This window comes from Cavia porcellus, unplaced genomic scaffold (assembly GCF_034190915.1).
Source record: "Cavia porcellus strain 051 isolate PalLab524CR breed Dunkin Hartley unplaced genomic scaffold, mCavPor4.1 scaffold_31, whole genome shotgun sequence".
In the NCBI taxonomy this organism is placed as follows: Eukaryota; Metazoa; Chordata; class Mammalia; order Rodentia; family Caviidae; genus Cavia; species Cavia porcellus.
The window spans coordinates 32,350,974-32,364,664 of NW_026947514.1; the positions used below are offsets into that span (position 1 = coordinate 32,350,974).

General features: G+C 53.3%; 1 protein-coding gene across 4 annotated transcripts in view; it reads right to left on the bottom strand.

Moving 5' to 3' along the window:
• The window catches only part of Galnt16 (polypeptide N-acetylgalactosaminyltransferase 16), a 77,834-nt gene that overhangs the window by 16,645 nt on the left and 47,498 nt on the right, over window positions 1-13,691 (bottom strand). For all 4 annotated transcript variants that reach the window (XM_063241067.1, XM_063241066.1, XM_063241065.1 and 1 more), the window contains 6 exons: window positions 10,472-10,629; window positions 7,071-7,169; window positions 6,196-6,263; window positions 5,575-5,640; window positions 3,527-3,648; window positions 1,412-1,499 (listed from right to left, as the gene is read on the bottom strand). In XM_063241067.1, the coding sequence (XP_063097137.1) occupies window positions 1,412-1,499; window positions 3,527-3,648; window positions 5,575-5,640; window positions 6,196-6,263; window positions 7,071-7,169; window positions 10,472-10,629 (601 nt within the window). The remainder of the gene's footprint in view (window positions 1-1,411; window positions 1,500-3,526; window positions 3,649-5,574; window positions 5,641-6,195; window positions 6,264-7,070; window positions 7,170-10,471; window positions 10,630-13,691) is intronic.

The window sequence follows — 13,691 nt, forward strand, 5'->3', positions numbered from 1 at the left end:
ATATTTCAGTGGGGGTGAAAAGTACTTTAAAGAAGAGAATATACAAGTGGATGTCCATGCTATTTTAGTGAGGACAGTTGGGAAACATTCTCTGAAAAGGTGAAGTTTCAATGTAGACCTAATTAGTAGATAGATTCACAAGAATATCTGTGGAAAGAGAATTCTAGGCAGTGGAAGCTGCAAGTGCAAAGGCCCTGAGGTGAATCCCCAAAGGGGAAATATTTGGTTTCCCCCAGAATCCCACACAAGCTGAGATCTGATTAATGGCCAGTTCATTTATTGGGAAGCCAGGCCCTGAACAGGAAATCCCATAGATGCCCCATAGCTCCTGGCTGGTCTCTAGAGCAGCAGTGTCCAACAGAACTTCCTGCAAGGAGAAAAGTCTCTCTCCACACTGTCTAATACAGTAGCAAAACCTCATGTGCTTAGTGAGCACTTGCGGTTTAGTACAACAATGAAATGGAATTGCAAATCTTATTTCATGTTAATTAATTTAAATATCAATAGTCAAACAGCACATCGCTGGAATCAAGACAAGAATGACCCAAAAGATATACAGGGCAAGCCACAAACCTAAGTCACATATGTCATTTCAAATGGTCTAGGGGTTACAGAAAAAATTTTAAAAATGAAGTAAATGTGAATATGTTTTGGGGGTTGGGAGGAGACAAGGTCTTGCCATGTAGTTCAGGCTGGCTTTGAACTCCTTATGTAGCCCAGGCTAACCTCAAACCCATGGTAATCCTCCTGCCTCAGCCTCCAGAGTTCTGGGATTACAGGCATGCACCACCACACCCAGGTGATAGAATATTCTTAATGCAATACATCTCAAATAATATTTCAAAGTGTAATTAATAAAAATATACTAAGGAGATGCTTTATATTCTTTCACACTAAGTCTTGGAAACTCCGGGGGCTGCGGTGTATATTTTGTAAATACAGCACATCTCAACTCCAGCTAGTCACTTTTGACCACGAGCCATATTTCAAGAGTTCAGTGGCCAAAGGTGGTTAACAGCCGCTGTGTCCCACCGCAAGGTCTTGTTCATCTCTGGGGTGAGCGTCCGAGGAATTCTCTTCTCGCACAGCCAAAGGCTCCCCTGCCCTACGCTAGAGAGCTGCCAGATGGCCTTGTGCCAAGTCTGTGGCCACGGACCCTGATCTGGCAGCATCTGCAAAGGCTGCTGCCAGTAGGAATAGGAGGGAATGACAAGACTGGCCTGACTCTGCTCCCCTTCAAACCCAGGGATCCTCCAGGGCCTCTTTCATTCTATCTTTGGCAGGAAGGGTTGGGAGAGTAGAAAGTGTCACACTCCAGCACAGCTGGGAAGAGCACCAAACCAGGGCTTTTGCCTGGCCTCAGTCTGCTTCTTTTCAGGCCTAGAGCCCCTCCCCTGGGAGAAGGACCCACCTCCTCGAAGGTCAGCAGAGGCTGCCAGGTAGGCAAAGTTATCCAGACTGATGACATCGATGATGGGGCTCACGACACGTGTGTGGTCCTAGGAGAGGAGGTGCAGGACGGTGTGAGACCAGGGATTCTCTGCAGGAAAAGGCTCAGCCACCTGATCTGGGGAGGTCTCTCTGGAACCCACAGCAGCCAGTGCTGCTTCCTGCCAGATATCCCAGGACCACCCAGACCTATGTCAGGCTGCGGGAAGGCTCCGCCTGCGTCTCCCAGGCACAAGACAGCACCAGTCACTTCTCCTCCCATCATTTTGAGCCCCATGGGATCTCTTCTCCTCAGCGAGGCCATCACTGATGCTGCAGGCTGAAGGATATCTTTGCTTTTAAGCTGCTCTCACAATCAAGTCTAGACAACACGCGGGCCAGTGACTCATCTGCTGCCTGAGGTGCCTCTTGTGCGGCTGGTTTGAGCGTTCTTTGTGGGCACCGTGTATCCCTGTGCAAATGTTTGGGCTGAGTCTTCCTAACTGATGCGCCATAGCTTGCAGGCAGGGGCCCTCCGGTCCCTGGGTAAGGCAGGCAGGAGGCTGCTCCCCTCATGCCACATCCCTCGAGGCCAGACTGGCCCTGCACCACCTCCCAGGACACAAACCCAACTTGAAATGTTGGTAAGTACATCTTTGGGGAGCGGTGGGTTAGATCACAAATCCATGTAAACTTAGCCACACTTCCCAGCTTCCTTTCCTCTGTCCTCTGTGGGGGTCACAGGACAGCCCCATCTTCCCCTTTCCTCCCTCACTGTTCTTCCCCGCTCACAACACGCTTGTCTGTACCCCCGGATGCAGCCAGGCCTGCCTGCAGTGCATCCATCCCCTGATAACAGAACAGGAAGAGAGGAGACTGTTTGATGCTCTGTGGGGCCTTTCTGCTTCTGTTCGAGATGCTTCTGTGCTGCAAAAGGATTCGCATGCTATAAATCTCACTATTTCAAGTGTCTTTATGTGTTCACAAGGTTATACAACCATCACTGCTCTCTAGTTAGCATTCTGGTCACCCCAACAAAATCTATTTCTATGGATTTAATCATTCTGAACATTTCCCATACATGGGTTCATACAACCTATAGCTTTTTGCGATTGGCTTTTACTTCACCTAAGGTTTTCAAAGTTCATTCATACTGTGCTTTGTTTGGTTTTATGGCTGATTAATATTTCACCACAGGGATACACCACATTTGTTTATCCATTCATCAGCCAATAGATGTTTCTACTCTTTGGCTGTTCCAAAGAGTGTCTCTCCGAATACACGGGTGCAGGTCTTTGTGTGGCTGTAGCTTTGGTGTTTACTTCTCTCGGGTCCACACCTCGGTGTGGAAACGCTGGGTCAGATGGCAATTCTATTTAAACTTTTGAGGAAATGCCAGGCTGTTTTCCAAGGTGAGTGTTTTACATTTTCACCAACAATATGTGAAGCTTTTTGCTCCTCCACATCCTTGCCGGTAACTGTTATGGTCCATCTTTCTTAATGCGGCCACCCTAGAAGGTGTGAAGTGACATTCACTGCAGTTTACAGTGGCATTTCCTGGGTGATTAATGATGCTGAGCACCTTTCCATGGTCTTAGTTGAATGTTTCCTAGAAGGAATGTCTATTCAAGCGCTTCCCCCATGTTTAAAGTTAGGCTATTTGTCTCTCTCTGGTTGAGTTGTACCACCTAACCTTTTCTTCCATGTGTCCACATCCTCTCATTCTGGGGAGCAGCAGGCATGTTACGAGAGCCCCCACCTTCCTCTCTGTGAGAACTGCAGGCTCTCCCGTCTCCTTCTAGGGCTCCCCAGCCTGGCCACAGCTCCTCTAGCATGGGATCCTGCCTCTCCTAGGATCAAAACAAACCCGTGCACAGGACAGCTTTCATCCAGGCAGTTCTCACAGCAACCCGTGGACGGGAGCAACTGTCCCTGTTTCCAGACCAGAGAGCTCAGAGGGGTGTGGCTCCTGGGAAGCAGACCACTGAGGCTTCCTTGGACACCAGCGGGGCTCCGCACCAGTCTCTCCTCCCTCACACCAGGAGCCTGGCAGCAAGCTCTCGAGGACGCCCCGCTCGCCCTGGGAAGGATGGCTCACCTCCTTCACCCGCTGCAGCATGGGCTGCAGCCACTCAACGTTCACTTCACAGTGGCTGTCCAGAAACGTGAGGATGGCGGCCGCCGCCACATCTGCCCCGCGAACTCGTGACCGGATCAGCCCTGCAATGGGAGAGGAAGCGAATGGGCCTGGGACTGAGCCCCAAATCCTGGGCTCCCTTCCCCTTCAGGCACTGAGGTGCTGTCCGGCCTTCTTCTTGTCCTGTAGTATGTTCCTTCCCTCCTTTCTCCTCAGCCATTACCCATCTCCCTGTGCCAGGCACTGATGGACAGTCAAGTTTAGTAAGTGAAAAATGCAGTAAAGTATGGTCTGGTCCTGAAAGAAAGCCAGAAAACAAACCCTTTCTCTTGGGAACCCGTGGCATGGGAACCACCAGTCCCACCACCAGGCGTGACGTGGAGCCGATCTTCCAGCCTGAGACACACTCGAGTTTGAGTGCAGCCCCTTCGCTCACCGCAAGTGCATTCATCTCTCTGAGCCTCGGTTTTCTTATCTATAAGATTCAGAGAGATAATGATCCCTGCTTGTCAGGATCAAAGATGACAAAGAGAGAGCCTGGTGCTTGCGAACCTGCATATGTTAGGTTCTGGCCTCCTGTTCCCATTTCCCAGTGGTTCTCTAGCTGTTCACTGACCAGCAAAGAATGGGCTTCAAGGACTGGGAACTGTTTGGTTAGGAGGGAGGAGAGCCAGGTGGCTCCGCCCTTGCCAGTAAGTCCTGGGAGCTGTAGGGGAGGGAAAGATCTCACTCTGAGCTCTCTGATACAAGTCACTTCTTGGAGAGATTCCCCTGGTCACACTTCTGCCCAACACTGCATCCGTCTAACTAGCCATCCATTGGTCCACAGCTCCATCCTCCTACCATAAAGGAATCCAGGAAGCATCTAATGAATTCACACGCATTCTCAGACTGACTCAGTGGATGGCCTATTCCCGGCCCCAGTGGCACCCACAATGCAGTGATATAGGACACAATTCTCCACACTGTTTTCTCTTTATCCCTTGTGGCCCCTTGGCCTAACTGGTCTTTCTTGCACGTATCTGTCTCCCCTTTCTCTCACTCTCAAACCTTCAGTGTCTCCCTACTATATGCCTTATCAAGTCTAAATGCTTTCTTTTGACTTTCAAGGTCTTCTTCCATTTCAGTTGATTCTACCCAGTTCCCTGCTCACATTGGGATTCTCATGGGAAGGCTGCATAGCAGGAGGCGAGAGGCCAGTCTTTGTGTTGGATGCATCTGGTTAGAATCTTGAGCTCTTTCTTTTTCCTTTTTATCGGCACCAGGGATCGAACTCACGACTGCCTGCTTACAAGGCAGGCGCTTATGCCGCTGAGCTAAATCTCCAGCCCCTTGAGCTCTTTCTTTATCACCCTGGGAAAACTACTGAGCCTTCTGAAACCCCAATTTTCCTATTTACAAAATGGGGACACAAGGCTGTTATGAGGACCAAACGGGAGAAAGTGGTCCACGTGGACCCCTGGCAGTCAGAAAGAGGGGCTCCTGGGACCCCGTGTGCCCTTGTCTCTGACAGGGGTCTGTGCATGCAGGGTCGCTGCACCTGGTGCGCCCCCCATTGCAACCTGTGTCTTGTCTCACAAGCTCCTTACCCCATGGAGGCCACTCCTGCACAGAAGCCTGCCCCTCCCATTCCAGGTCTCCCCCCACCTCCCACGTCCACGCAGACCTGTGACCAGCCTGCCGGATTCTGTGGTGGATCCTGACCCTCTGGCTGCAGCCCTCTGAGGGCTGGGACCAGGCTTTGTGCTTCTCTTGCAGCCCAAGAGGGCTGTGCGCCACGCTGCGCCACAGCCAGTGCCCCGAAGCACCTCTGGGTGGAAGCCAGGTTGCATCTGCTTAATCCTTCCCTTGGCTATTTTCGAAGCCTGCCCACGCAGCCTCTCATTTCATCCTTAATGTAACCTTGTAAAGCAGAAAGGGTGCTGTCGTTGTTCCATTTCTCAGAAGAGACAGTGAAGGCAGCTGGAAGTAGAGCAACATGACATGCCTACAGTTGTCCAAGCACTCACCTTCCCGCCGGTCATTGCGCAGGCACTTGACCTTGGGGATCCTGGTCAGGAGCAGACAGTCTTCAGCTGCGGGTACAAGGAAGGAAGGCCAGTTCATTCAGATGAATGGCGTCACATTACAGTGGCTTGGCTGCCGTGGAACTGCCCAGAAGCTGTCCCATACCAGCCCAGGTGAAGGGGGACGGAAAGGTTGGGGTCACAGTCATCCTTTCACAGCTTTCAGTCCGCCCAGACCAGCCTGAGAAATGCCCATCTCTGTAGCCTTCTCCCCGCCTGGCGCCAGGGGGCGCTAGAGAGCACAGCGCTGTTGGGCCGCCGGGCTCTCACAAAGCTGTACGGAAAGGATGCTCTTTGGCACACATGTTGTAATTATGAAGAATGCTGTTGATGTTGTTCCGATTTTTTTTTAAAAATAGCATGTCATTGGTGTTCCATTTAAAGCAGCACCACTCTTTCCCCATCTTTGGCATTAGGGTTCGGTATGGTCCTAGAAAAAGGCAACAGATCTCTATTGGCAGAGAGGTTGGGGCACGATGGCTTGGGCATCCTGAAGATGGTTCGCGTCTGTGTTGTGGGAAAACAGGGTAAGGTGGGGAGGGAGGGGTGCACAGGAACACTTACGATCTGAACTGAAGTCATCCACTAAAATGATCTCCTGGATCAAGTTGGCTGGAGTCCGGTTCAAGACACTGGAACCGCAGTGGAAGAGAAGGAGCCCGGGGTTAGGGGCACCTTCCACTACTCCCACCCATGTGTGGGGCTGTCCCACCGCCCAGCACCAGCACACTGGTCACTGGCAACTGCTTGCAAACTGTCGGACTCTCACAAGGACCCTGGGTGATGTGGGACAGTCCTGGGTGATGGAGAAACTGTACAAGTTGGGTTGTTGGGACAAAAGTTCAGACTGCAGAGCTTATCTGGCTGCGCAGGGACAGACCAGCTGCTGACCCAGCTGGCCAGTGAGGCTCCTGCTGTCCCAGCATATGGGAGAGGTCTTCCCAAGGAGCTACTTGTTCCTGCCTTTTCTCTGCCCTTCTTCCTCCCTGTCTCTAACGAGATGGCATTCAAGTTTCTCCAGTCCGTGGAACACACAGGGTAACCTTTCCAAATCCTATTCTTGCCTAAATTCATTGAGGAATGTGGGTGGGTGGGGCTTAGGCCTGACCCCAGCAACCAGTTTGGAGGATGGGGGGTGGGCGGGGCCCAACATCTCTCTCTGATTCACCAGGTACCTACTTGGCCGACATTGCCCTTCTCAGGCCTCATCTCCATCCTTGCTTCCCTCTGTTCCTGAATCTTACATTCTAGCTCCTGACCTGAGAGTTTGCCTACCGCAGGCTTCTGGCGTCTCCTGACCCTGATTCGACAGCCCCACTTCTCAGGACAGGACTCACTTTCCCAGGGCCTGTCGGTCTTCATCCTGCCTGGCCAGAGGCTCTGTAGACTACCCAGGCCTGGGGGCACCCGCACCGAGACGGGCGGCCCTGGTGGTTTACCTCTTCACTGTGCGCAGAAGGGTAGAGCGAGCCTCGTTGTGGAAGGTGATGATGACACTGGTGGCTGGCAGGTCCGAGGAGTAGGACAAGGATGGGCAACTGGAAGGAAGCAGGGAGGCATCATTAAACAGGCCCACGCTTTTTGGTCTAGTCTGCTGCTTCCCAGAACGCTTCTGTGAGGCAGAAAAGGTTGGTCCCAGCCCCTCACATCCACACATCCACGTACAGGGCAGGAAGAAGACCACCTTCTTTTTGCCTCCTGATTCCCTGGGCCTTCTTCCTTTTCTTCTGGCAGCTCAGGGTCTGGACAGGAATCACTCCACCCTGTCTGCAGGGGACCCCTCCTTCTCACAGGGGAGGGGGACCTAAATAGCCCAGCAGGGGACATGGATGGGGGGGTGGGAGGCCCCCCAGGAGACCAGCCTTCGTGGGGCTTGGCTGGAATGAAAGCACTCGTCCCCCACACCCCCACACTGTGCTCCCTGTCCCTCCTGCACCTGCGCTTCTCCAGGCCCCCAGCCGCCTGGAAGGCAGCCGCCTCCGCTGACTCTCACAGCGAGCCTCTTTATTACAGTTGTTCCCTGACTATTCCGACAGCGACTATTTTTTCATTACGACATTCATTCCACTGACAGCAGCTTCCAGCAGAAATTCCCAGGCCTATATCCTGCCCCGCAGAGCAGAACTGGTCAGTCAAGCGGGAGTCCCTGTAGCCTGGGACCCCCCCAAGGGAGAAAGCCTGAGAGGCCTGAAAATAATTTTCCTTAACAGGGATGTGGGACAGTGGTGGGGGAAGGAAAACTTCTATTTGTTCCCAGAAGCCACATTTTCCAAATGTCTTCCCCAAAGGCCTTCGCAGTGGAGCAGGTGTGGGCTTGGTCAGCTGAGAAGGTGTCTGCCGGCACCCGGCACCCAGCCCTGACCTCTGGGCGCCCAGCTCTCTGTCCTTGTCCTCCAACCTTCAGGTGTCCAGGAAGGAGGGAATCTTGATAGCAATGTTCCTCTACTTCAGAAGGGGACAAACTGACCCATGTCCTGTCTGGAGGGTGGACTTGAACCTCTCCCCCGACTCCTATGTTCCTCTTCGATGTCCATAGTTTGTGGACCCAGGAGTGTCTGCAGGGGGTTGTCCTCATCCTACACGTGGACTTGGGCTGTCCCTCGGGTCCTATTAGGTCTGTCTTGTATGGTTTATGTCCCTTTGTTCCACTTGATGGGGAGGGGCCTCCCTGGGTGGAGGGCTAGACCAGGAACTAGCCTGTCACTTAGCACTGTCAGCCCCGCGGGAGAAACTGCAGTGGGAAGATGTGGTTCACATCAGCACACAGGCTGCACCTACACACATACACACACACACACACACACACACACACACACACACTGTGTGCACACAAGTACACATACAGACTCATACATGAACATATTATGCCCATGTACACACATGCATACATGCATAAATGGACATATATGATTGCCCATGCATGCGTGCGCGAACACACACACACACACACACACACACACACGCCCTGATCCACCTTGGTCCTGTGGCTCTTCATCAATTCACCACTGCCCTGGGGGTAGAGTCTCACTGTAAAATGGGTTTCACCTGGTGGGAAGTTCCCCCTTCCAGTTTCTCAGTGAACACCAAGAAGCTTCAGTGTGGGAGTGAGCTGGGAGGCAGCAGAGATGAGCAGGCTGGGGCCTTACTCCACAGGTTTGGGTCAGCACATCTTCCAGGCCCTGTGTTGGCCTAGGTCAGCCATGGCTAGGGCGGCCCGCAAAAGACCAAGCAGAGATGCACGGATGAAGCCTTGCGGGCTGAGCAAAGGGACACGGGGGAGCTTCCTCAGGACTGACTGAGATAGGACTTCCCCGGGATCTGGACATGGCTGTGTAGACCTGGGGGTGAGAGGAGAGGCTGTCCAGCAGCAGAATTACTGCCTCGCTTGGTAGCATGAAGGGATTCCGGGGCCTGGCGGCACAGTGAGGCTGAGGTCTGGGGTTCACTGGTCCCCTTGTCTGTCTCACCTTGCACAGCTGCCAGCCTTCCGGGCCTCTGTGCGCCTCTGTGAGTAACGAGGAAGGTGCTAGAACCAGCTCTGCCCCTTTCTCTCACATGCATCCTTTGTGCTACGGCTTGGCTGCCCCAGAAGTAACTCTTGCCTACCCACAAACCAGGGCCAGACTGCTCAGTGCTTGTGTCCGGGTCCCACATAGCTCCTTTTTCTCATGCAAAGCTACAGGCAGACCAGTCTGCTGGAGCACAGAGCAAGACCCTGGCACTGGCCAGGGTTGGCAAGGAGCCTTCCCTGGAGAAAAGGACACAGGTGGTGTGGGGGAAGTGTGCTCAGGCAGAGTGAACAGTGCCTGTGAAAACGAGGAGGGAGAGAGGAGTGTGGGACCACAGGGAGGGACGGTAGGTGCCACAAGAAAGGGTAGATAAGGCCAGGGCTTGGGGGGAGGCTGCAGCAGCAGGAGACAGGCTGTTCCAGCAGGTGACAACAGGAGGAGGAAAGACCAGAGGGTTGGCTCATGCTGCAGACAGGACACACGAGGGCCTGAATCACAGAGGAGGGTAATGACCTGGCCAAGGCTGGTTTCTCATGTGGAACTGGTCAGCGGAGGGGCTGGAGTGAGGCTTCCCTGTCTGGTTTAGGACCTCTGCTGCCTCCCACGCTGGGAGAACTAAGAACAACATTTGCAGGGTTTCTGGGCCTCACTGAGGAGGTAGGGCAGGAGGCAGGGGGCAAGAGCCAGCCATGGGCGGGAGGTTCCTTTTCTCGAGCCTGGGTTGCCCACTGCCTGGAACTCCCTGAAGTCCTCGGCAGATCCACTCCTGCTGGGGTGCCAGATGAGGTGCCGTGGGCCCCCTGGCCCCTGCCAGGGGTTTCCTTGGTCTTTGAAAGCTGTGAGTCAGCCAATAAAACAGGACGGCCACTGAGGGTAAGAGCTCTCACATCTAAGTCACTGGACCAAGACAGAAAATCTTCTTCACACACATGACAGAAAGAAAACCAGATGAATGGCACTGACTTTTCCTCAGCCCTTCTTCTCATCAACATGAGGCAGGCCCTCTGTGTCAGTGTGACATCATCTTTCTGTTACGGGGCCAAAACACCCGACATGCATCTTAAGGAGGAGAGGCTTATTTTAGCTCACAGGTTAGTGGTTTCAGTCCACGAGCAGCAGCCCCAAGGCAGAAGCACCATGGAGGAAGCACAAGGGAAAGGGACCGTCCTCACCTCCTGGCACAGGAAGTAGCCAGCCAGGAAGCAGACAGGGACCACGTAGAGTCAAGCCCCAAGACCCACTCCACTCGGACATACTCAGAAGTGTGTTTTACTAATCTCCTATGCATCCCTCAAGACAAGCAAGTTAAAATTTAAGATAACTCTTCCAACCTGTAATGGCGAGTGTCCCGGATGGGCCTGTCAGGGCTTAGCTTGTCACTTTCCAGCTGGTTGAAGGCGTGCTGCCTGTAGGGGTCCTCTCCAGGCTTCAGCTGCTTGGCAGACAGGTACGCCTTCTCATCAAAGCCTTTTGAGGGTGTTCCTGTCACCTGAGACAAAGATCAGCATCAGAGGATGCCACAGGCAGGGAGGTTCCCCAGTGTGGTAAATGCCTAGTACTCACCAGGCGGGAGCCAACTGCTTTACTTCATTTGTACCTTATCCTAGCTGTCTCCTATTGTACAGATGAGGAAACTGAGGATGAAAAGGTTTTTTTTTAAAAGTATACAAGGTGACCCCAATTAAGTCATATGGTCTGGATTCAAACTGGTCATTCTAGACTGAAAGTCTGTACTCTTAACCAATGCTCTTTGCTGGAAATGGAGAGGCTGGCCCCCAGAGAGCACCATCCCCCAAGACAAGGTGTCCTGAGGGAGCCAGAAATCACAGTGGAGACTGCCAAGGCCCCTGAAGAATGACATCTCCTGGGCATCGGCTGGGCCTGGCACTGTGCTAGGCACAGAGCAGTGCCTTACCTGTGAAGCCCCAGGGCTCGGCCCAGCTGCTGCAAGGACAGGCAAGCTATAATGCCAGAGCCACCAGACCCAGTGCCAAGTGAGACAGCTTCTCCCTGGCTTTTGCCTGCTGCTAAAGTGGGCTCACATCAGATCTCCCAAGCCTCCTGCTGCTAAGTGCTGGTGTGATGGATGACACACACCTCGACTCAGGCTCTCTCTCCTTAGCCACAGCCTGGGCTGTGTTCCCAGAGTTCCCGGCGAGAGACATGAGGGAAGGACACGTTGGAGATAAATGGATGCATGCATGCATTCTGACAGCTTATTGCTTGGACCAGACTGCTGGACAGAGGTCCCCAAGGGTGCCATGAAATATAATCACCTATGAGTGGATCCTGACCCCAACTCCTCCTCCAGTAACCAGCATCCCTAGGCCTCCAGAGAGAGCAGGAAGGAGTGTGAGAATTGTCCACCCACAGAACCCAAGTATGAGCACTCAGTCACAGGACTAATCTTACAGGGACGGTGCCAGCAGGACCTGGGGAGGGGACTGCTGTGTGAGATGACCCTGTGGAGCCTCACTAGCTGCTCAAAGCCCCATGTTTCCCTAAGTGCCTCAACCCAACTCCCTGGACAGGAATGCCGAGGTCCAGGGAGCTCCTGTCTCCTACACGCTGCCACTCTATGGTGCTGTCACCTTTCCTGGTGGCCTCTGTCATAGGTGTCTGTTGGGAGCTCCCTGAGGGCACAGCCAAGAAGGGAAATCTCTTATGTCCCTTGGGCCAGGCTCCATGCTAGACACAGATGCTCCAGGTGTGTATGATCAGACAGTGACCCAGCTGTGGCCCTGCGCTGTAATATTCTGAGTTGGTGCCATGCCAGAGACTGAACAGATGTGGCCAGGACCCCTCATGAACTCAAAATCCATTTCAGGAAAGATAAGAAGGAAAGGAGGGAGAGAAAGGGGAAGACAGATGTTCTGGCTTGAGCCTTGGATTGTTACAAGGATCCACGCTGTCCCATCCCACGCTGCGGTGGGAAGGGACAAGGCAAGGTCCTCTGCGTTCTTCCCATCTGTCACTGCCTCAGCTCTGGGTCAGGGAATTGAAAGAAGCCTCAAGCTGATAGCTAAGGAGCTAAAGTCAAAAAACTACAGAGGAGTGAATTTTTGAAGCTCCTGAAGGAAGAGTACCTCACTCCATCATCCCTTAAGCCAACTGTGGGAAACAGCCATGTCTATTTCTTTAGGACTTAGGACCACTCTCTGGGCTCAGGAAACCTCTGAGTTCTCATCCCGCACTCACCTGCTGCCCAGTCAACACTGACAGAGCCGTCCATCTGCCAGGCCTTGGGCGGGTCCAAGGTCACCTAAGAATTCCTTCCTCCCTCCCTCCTCCCTCCCTTTCTCTCTCCCTTCCTTCCTTCCTTCCTTGCACAGAGCTCCACTGAGCATGACCTGCGTGCCGGGAAGTGGGAAGGATCCTTCTGAGATGGTCCCTCAGCCTGCAGCCTTCCAGTACCTCACTCAGAGCTCCAGGCTGCAGGGACGGTTGTGCAAGAATCTCTGCTCAGTTTGTGCTCTCTAGAGAAGCTCCCGATGGCCTCAGAAACTGAGTTAGACACCCTAAAAGATGCTCTCAGGAAAAGTCTAGTGTTCCCTCCCTTAAGCACAGCTTCTGAGTGGCCAAGCCTGCTCTGGGTGAATCAGGGCTGGACTGAGACCTTTCTCCTGGTGGAGAAGCTGTCATGGAGACTCCAGGTCCACTCTGTCCCGAAGCCTTCTCTCCTTCCACCTGGACTCTGCAGCTGCACAGATTTGGAGCTGAAACATCAGTTGGGCCTGACCAGCCAAGTGGGAGAGGGACCGAGGAAGGATGGGACCTGGCTCGTGCTAATGCCATGACCCCGGGGGATATGGAAGTAAATAAAAAGCAGAGTGGCTTTCAGAAGTGGAGCCTAGAAATCTAGTCCCTCTCCTGCCCATCCCATGCCAGGCATGGCCATGCAGGGTCATGAAGTAGAAACCTCCACCCAAGCTTAGAATTTGACACCTGGTGATCTGATGTGGACCCTCACCCCTTCTCAACCCCAGAAAGGGCAGTGACCCCAGACCAGCAACCGGGAACACCGTTCTCCTTCTGTCCTCTTCTGACGGGGGACATCTCTTCCCACACGCTGCTTACTAAGCACAGTGGGAAAGAGGGAGTGAATGCAGTAGGGTCACAAGGGGCTTTAACCGAGCAGCAGGAGACTGAGATCCTGGACTCCCAGCCCTCTCTGGAGCGGGTGAGGGACCACAGGCTGTCTGTGGGATTCTTGTCTCAGGCTGGGACATCTGTCACCTGGCACTGAGCTGTGTTCTCCTCCTCTACTAGCTGGTGGGATGTGCACCTGGTGCAGAGGTACTGAACAAAGGAATAGATGAATGAATGAATGAAAGTCTCAGTGTTGTCCCTACATTCAAACTAGCACTTTCAATTGGAGAAAAAGTGAAAGCAAACAAATGGGATCTTCCAACAACACATCACAGGTCGTGGGGTGACCTCTCCCTCCCCCACAGAGCAGAACCCTCGGGTCTTCCTTCCCACTTCTCCCAGGTACCCGCCTGGCTCTCTCCTTTGCCTCCTCACAACCTCTGTGGGCCCCCACCCAACCCC